The 7,487-nt window shown below is 39.5% G+C and overlaps 1 protein-coding gene across 1 annotated transcript; it reads left to right on the forward strand.

Annotated features, from left to right (window-relative positions):
* The first annotated feature begins 1,021 nt into the window (after positions 1-1,021).
* On the forward strand, positions 1,022-6,085 carry atp5f1d (ATP synthase F1 subunit delta). Its single transcript, XM_023409675.2, has 5 exons — positions 1,022-1,247; positions 1,895-2,048; positions 2,807-2,895; positions 5,642-5,771; positions 5,950-6,085. Exons 1-4 carry the CDS (start codon positions 1,131-1,133, stop codon positions 5,762-5,764), a joined length of 483 nt encoding a protein of 160 aa, XP_023265443.1. The 5' UTR covers positions 1,022-1,130; the 3' UTR covers positions 5,765-5,771; positions 5,950-6,085.
* The last annotated feature ends 1,402 nt before the right edge of the window (positions 6,086-7,487 follow it).

Genomic DNA, 7,487 nt, shown 5'->3' on the forward strand with positions numbered 1-7,487 from the left:
GTTCAGAATCAGCTACTTATCACAGGTAACCGACACGACTTCCTTCTGATTCATCCCCGCAGCGCCACAGTGCTTTATACAGTGTAGACGCCGAGAGTCTACTGACTTCAATGGGGAAGCATAGAGTGGGTTGTTCCACTGCAGCGAAACTAGACGGTCATTGGATAAATGGTGGGCTTTGTCCCGCCCATCGGACGCTCAGCGTCTCTGGGGGTCTACGGGACAGTGGGCTGGCCCAGACGCTTGGCTTCTGCATGATGATTGGATGATCTGTCTGAGGCTGAGTCCCTTTTTGATTGACAGCGAAATGAGCGAATCAGCGATCTTGAAGTATAAGCATCCACCGGAGCATTTTTCCAGTTTTTCATTCCGTTGTTCGGAGTTGATCTGGAGACGTTACTGATCCTCAGCGACTTTGTCTATGTTAAAAACGACTAGCGTTGTGTTTGGCGACTCTCTTCTGTCACTCTGCGAATTTACATATAAATAAACGGACACATTTCATGATGTAGGCCGAAAATGAGCTTCCCCTCATTATAAGACCAGCAGCCGCCACTGAGCATGACGTAGTACAGGTACAGCAATACGACTAAGACAAAACATGCGCAAATCAGCAGAAACAGTTTATTTTCTGAGAAAAAAAAAAAAAAAAATCATCAGTTGACGTAAGCTCAAAAGTAGCGAGTGACGAGAGCATCAATATAAATATAGTGGAGTAAAAAGATAAAGTAAAGTCGTAGTAAAAATATTTGTCCCTCAAATGTAGCGGAGTGAAAGTAAAAGTGTTCCCCAAAAATAATACTCAAGTAAAGTACAGATACTCAAAAACTGTACTTAAGTGCAGTACTTAAGTAAATTTACTTCGTTATTGTCCACCACTGGCGACAAATGATACGGTATGTTATACAAGCTACGGTGTTGATTGCACGCTTAGATGGATCCATGACTGCACGTCTAGGCAACTTGTGTTCTGAAGACTACACTACCCTGCATCCTTTGCGTCTCCGTAAAGCCTTATGGGTAGGTTACCAACGTCCTTGTCCTACCAAGCGCACACCGACTGCCTTCACGCAAGGGCTTGGGGATTCTCTGTCATTCACTTGTACTTGAATTAAAACTGATTTTCTGACATGATGGCAGCAAGATTTCTCCGCCGTGCTCTCCCCGTCCTGAAGCACTCTCGCTCCTACGCCGAGGCCGCCTCCGGTGCACCGCAGATGTCCTTCACTTTCGCCTCCCCGTCACAGGTAGCTAGCTAATGTTAACGTTACTTGCGAGGCTTCTCGGGCCCAGCTAGCCACTCGGCTAACTTATTTCTTCTCGTTGACATGCACCGTCACAGTTTGCAGTAAACACTGCCTCCGGGGTAATTTAGAGGTTTTGTACTAATGCATGGCATTGCTATCATTACTACACATATTATTATAGTTAATGTACGCATGCAGTTTTGACGTAGTCAGAGTTTGCGGTAAAGGGGGTTAGCTTAGCTAGGTAACGATAACCAACCTAGGTGTCATTCACTGTCTTTGACCGGCAATGGGTCAGTGTGTACTTGCGAAACTGTACCATTAAACCAGTTTTGTGTTTAAGTTTAGTAATCTTAAGTAAATATCTGCAGATACAATATCTTTCCACATGTGTGTATCCGTGAAACTGTTACTAAACAAGCGTGAGTTTAGTGTAAAGATCTCTAACCTTGAGACTCATGACAGTGATTCTCGTCTCACTTGCGGGTTTCAGTAAATTCAGTCTAGTGGTTGTATCATATTGATGACTCTATGCTCTGTCTACTCTTAAAAATTTGGCCAGCTGCATCTTTGACCAGTCACCATTTGTTAATGTTGAACTGTTTCAGGGCTGTTCTTATGTCAGTGAATGCATCTCCATTCTCCAGGTGTTTTTCAAAGAGGCCAGTGTGAAGCAGGTTGATGTGCCCACACTTACTGGTGCATTCGGTATCCTCCCTGCCCACGTACCCACCCTGCAGGTCCTCCGGCCAGGAGTTGTCACAGTCTTCAGTGACGATGGCTCCTCTGCCAAATACTTTGGTAAGATTGTGTTTTACTAAAACAAGTGAGTGACTGTGGACAAGCCTTCCCTAAAGGGGCTTGAGGTCCATTTCCTGCTGATTAAATTAATGATGACTTGTAAACATACATTCTTATGACATGTACCAGTGGCATCTTGTGTAGGCTACTAATAGCTTGTAATAATTTGTTACACATTATGAAAAGCAAAGAAAAATATAAGATCACTGTGTATTAACACTACCATAAGGGGATTATTATAGAATTGGAACCTTCTTGGTTTAATCTGGCTCCTACATCATAGTATTTAATTCAGTATCTGCTTAGACAATTCATATATCAGTGGTGTCAATCTAAATCTAAAGAAGTTTGTGCCCAGCTTCCTCACCTTCTTTTGAGGTACCCCTCACATTTGTTTAAATAACAAGCATGATACCTGGAGTTTTCTGTCGGTATTTGCTGCCATGTTAGCTCTGCTGTCCACCTATATTTGGAAGCTGTTGATAACAAAATATTAATATTTATCTTTTTTAGCATCTGCAGGTCATTCATTTTGGCTATCAAATACAATGGTAGATCCCTACACTATTTAGCTTAGAATACCCAGATGTCATGTTTCGGCTGTTCACATAGATGAAAGAAATCCTCAGTGTGAAAATGCACTGGAACAGAAGCTAGCTTGAGAGTGGGGCAGGACATCTGCTTGACTACAACACACGCATCATTGGTTTCAAAAGCCAGTGAAGTTAGTAACACTGTTTATGTGTGTGTCTACGCAGTGAGCAGTGGGTCAGTAACAGTCAATGCTGATTCTTCAGTGCAACTGCTGGCTGAGGAGGCTGTTCCCTTGGACCAGCTGGACGTTGCAGTGAGTATAACAGTTTCTTCATGTCACTCGCATACATACTAGAACTGCATCTGTACTAATACTGGCTAGCATGAGTGTGTATATACCATGAGATTTTGTTGGAAATTTTACGAAACAGTGAATTGTTATTCCTTTCATTACTCAAATGCAATTTTGCAAATCCGTCAGCAGAACTGCAGGACTTGCCGATACTTGATTCACAGGATTGTTGGATCAATGTAATGAAATCCTTAATTTGTCTTTTTTTTCTTTTCTTTTTTTTGCAATATTAGCCAAAAACAGATGTACCTGTCATTTTTAGTGTATATGCATTTTCTCAACTTAGTTTCTTGGTATTTACTGTATCAAGATAAATCTATACTTTGTAGTTGCTCTGTAAAATTCCATTTACTGTGAGATTTTATCCATATTACTAATCAACCTATTTGCAATACTGAATTTTATTTGTGTAGTCTACTTTTATCCACAAGAGGTTAAAGAGGCTAAAACTAGTTCTCTCTGTTAAAAAAAAAAAAAAAAAAAAAGGCAGACAATGAAAGGCTTAACATGAAAAAAGATTAATGTCCTTAAAGTGCCATTCAAAACGCTCTTCTGAGTTTTTAGAGACAGGAGAGCATGAGACGAACAAGTTTCACCTTGGATTGAAAGGAACTGAAATAACATGTAAACGTCACAGCAGCAACAACAACAAAAAAACTCCAGATACTTTAAAGTTGGTGCAGAAAAGTAGGGGCAGGTACAACAATATGAACACCTGTAAAATATGATGCAGTTCAAAATTTATAAACTCTTTTTTTTATTATGCTGACACACTCCCCAGATATTTTTTCACAATGCAGGGTTAATTGATCAGATTGTGTTATATCCTACAGGTTATCCTTTAATTGCATCGACTAATCCTATATTTGCTGTAATGATTTAGCCAACTAATAGTGGTATTTATCTTTTTATCATAAAATATGTAATGGTTTTTAATGATCTTTTATAGTAAATATTTTAATGAGTTATAAATGCTCAAGGTCAGTATTTGGGGCATCTAATGAACCCTGCACAAACACTTTGACCTTGAGGACTAAGATTCAGAATTGCAACATAAGGGATCCTGCTATAAGAAAAATCTCTAAAATGTAAAAAATTAAGAAAACTAGAATTTATTAAAATATTTAAATAAATATTATTCATGTATTTATTATCAAGTAATAGTTTGAATCTTCTGTAAGTTGACTCGTTGGTCAGTTGTCAACAGAATGTCATTTGTAAAATCGGTTTTAGATATTGAATTGCTCATGAAATCCTCTAACAGTTAATTTCCTTTGGTCCTTTGCATTCATATTATAGCAATTGTAGACGTTACGTACAATCAGAAGCTGATTGTTTTTGTCATCTCTGTTTATTTAAAAACAGACTGGATTGGTATTACAGTTTTACATTTTGCTTCTCGAGACCATGCAGCAATTATCTTTGTACCTCAGGTGTCACTTGAGTGTGTGAAAACCTGAACAGTTCTGTAGTTCCACAGTTTTGACTGTTGACTGTGGAGACGGGCAAGCAAAGATGAATTTCTCCTATTGATGTTATTATGATTGTGTGTGTGTGTGTGTATCAAACCTGATGTCTTTCACTATCAGTTAAAAAGGTTAAAGTAAGTATCTTGTCTTCAAAGTTCATGTGAAGTACATTTTTGTCATAAATGTATCTCAAAAGTTTTTACACACAACTAAGGTCAGATTTTTTTTCATCTTTTTGTTGTTTCTGAAATCTGAACATGTGAAGTTATTGGAGCTGTAATCTTTTACTTTGCACTCTTGACCATCTAGTATGGCCGACTCAGTGTTGACAAATTATATCTTCAAAATGTCAGTCTAGTGTGGGTTAGTCAATTCTTTATGGATCTTTGATGTTTTAATGAGATTTGTGTGATGGGTGTCCATATCCAATTTGTTGAGGCATGCATAATTACCGATTGTTCACCCTGGTTTGTCTCCCAGCAGGGACATGGTCTTTGACAGCAGAGACTATACTTTAAACCCACACTAGATTTCATCCTCTTTCATTTTGATCTGCTGTGCTGATAAGCACCTCCCAGCTGATGATCATCCATCTGATGAACTGAGTTGCAGTTGGACCTCAACGTGGAGTCCATGTTTAAATGTCAGTCTTGTTAATGCCGGGCTGCGTTATTATGCACTTGCCATGGAGGTGTCTGTCTTTGACCTTGGGCAGTGCCAGTGTCACTGTCAAGTTGACTTCATCGCAGTAAATGAGTAATTTTTTTTTTCCCCCCACTTGTCGTCTTCCACTCTGCAGTAACAATGCACATGGGCCCACGCTGTTAATAAGGAGGGAAAGGTCAGTCACTGTTGAGTTATAGCAGATGTGTCAAATCCCTGCTGGGAGACCTTTAACTTCCAGCTATGTTTGGCATTTCTCGATTCTAATCGCTACTGTGACAAATAGAGCTTTCAGAGCAAAGAGGCAGAGAGGATTTTCTCTGCTCATCTTTCTACCCACTTTTGACTTTTACATTTCAGTTAGCCTCAGGATTTTTTTTGGATGATTGGAGTTGGTTAGGTTTTTTTCCCCTTTTCTTTTCTTTTTGAGTCAATTTCTACTTGGACAGTGAGAGGTTATGTGATTTTTCTGAGAAACAGGATGGCGAACCTGTTTAGAGACTTTGTTTTATTGTTGGGTAACAGATGATAATGTTCCTCCTTGATATACATTATATTTTTCTGTCTATGTCTAGGCTGCCAAGGCCAACCTGGAGAAGGCCCAGTCTGAACTGGCTGGCACATCTGATGAGGCAGCGAGGGCAGAAGTTCAGATCAGCATAGAGGCCAATGAGGCCATCGTCAAGGCTCTGGAGTAGACCTGTGGTACGACACTTCAGCTTCAGCACCATGATCAGATTACCAGTCCTGTTAATGTGTTTAATCCAACTCAGAATAATGATTCAGAACTGTTTATAGTTGTTATTATGGAAAGTGGAAACATTGAACATTCAGCATTATGTTTTGTGTGTATCAAACTGAGTTACTTTTTTCCCTCCTCCAGGTAACCTTTTCTGTTTTTTTTTTTTGATGGAAATCAATGGTCCATCTATGTTTCCAGCTCAGTCACGTCAGTGTCCAGAAGATTCCATGCTTCTTTGTACAGTGGATGAAATTAAAAATAAATTTATTTGGAATTACCTGCTGGTTAAATTGGTGGTGTTTTCTTTAAATCTGACCCTCTGCTGCTATGATTAATAAAGTCAATGTAGTCCTATTGATTCCACTAGATTTTATAATTTGTTTGCAGTCTACTGTAAAGGAATCAGCTCACAGCAGTCACATGTATCTTCACATGTATCAAGTGCTTTTCATTAAGCAGACTTGCCATGTTGTGTGGAAAAGAACACTAATGAAGAAAACCTCCAAGTCAGGGTTTTTTTAGGTCTTTTTTTGCAGTGTGTTGTGTGTTTCTGCCACTTGGGGGCAGCAGATAGCTGTAGTTGGCACCAGAGCATTTCAGATAGAGTCTTATTTGACATCATACCAAACCACAGTTTCAGGGAAGGAATTTGTGAATATTTGTCATAACTTCACTGTCGTAAATTTCCCCTAGGGGATAAATAGAGTATCTATCTAATTATCTATCCAACCTCTGCTGGATATGATTTCCTTTGAGGTAACTCCTTACAAGAGGGATCCAATTTCTGGATTACAGAGCTGTGTATCAGCTTCTGTATCTGGTGTGAGCTTAGTTACTTTTACTGTAACAGTAAACTCACTGCTTTGATTTTGTGTTGGCAGTGCTTGTTTGCCATGAGTGATGACCTCAGGTTTGTGTGACCAGGCCAGGAAAAGTCCTCCACTGCCCATCCTGTGGAAAACTGGGCCTTTCTCTTGTTTCATAACCACAGGTTTCAGTTCAGACTTGCTGCAGGAGGCGCTGACCTCATTCACGTGCCGACTTGAGGATTTCAGTGCAGAAACCGCAACCCGTTTATTTTGAATGTCAAAACTCTCAAGGACCTTTTAACAAGTGGAAGTACCAGTGTTTACACAGAAATGCTCTCATAGCTATGCTAATGTGTATGATGAAACTGCTGCTCATATGTTTTAAAGCAGTATCATCTGCATCAAGGGCTGGCCTCTCTTGTCAGAACAGGAACATTGATATATTTGTCATTACAGAAAACAGATACACCTCTATAATCAGTGAATCCAGATTACACAGTGTTTTATAAATGTCAAATGTGTTGAAATATCTTCTTTTCCACTGATTAAGCACATGCTGTGCAGACTTGCAGACTGTGACTTAGGCAAGTCTCCATTAATAAAAAAAAAAAAAAAAACCTTCTCAACACCTCCCGCACATCCTCCTTTCTGTTCTCCTTTCCAATCTGTCTGTCTGTTTGATCAAAACCTTCTCATCTCCGTTGCACACATACACACACACACACATTTGTGGACAATACACCCTCATACTCACTCATCAGTCAGCCTCAGAGCCTGGAGAAATGCGGGTGAGTAACACTTCAGACAGACAAGATGAAACAGTCATGTCAAAACCACCACTTCTTTAATCCATATTTATTATAGGGAATG

The sequence above is a fragment of the Seriola lalandi genome, unplaced genomic scaffold, assembly GCF_002814215.2.
Source record: "Seriola lalandi dorsalis isolate HSWRI2012SDOR001 ecotype SW California unplaced genomic scaffold, Sedor1 jcf7180002054402, whole genome shotgun sequence".
NCBI lineage: Eukaryota > Metazoa > Chordata > Actinopteri > Carangiformes > Carangidae > Seriola > Seriola lalandi.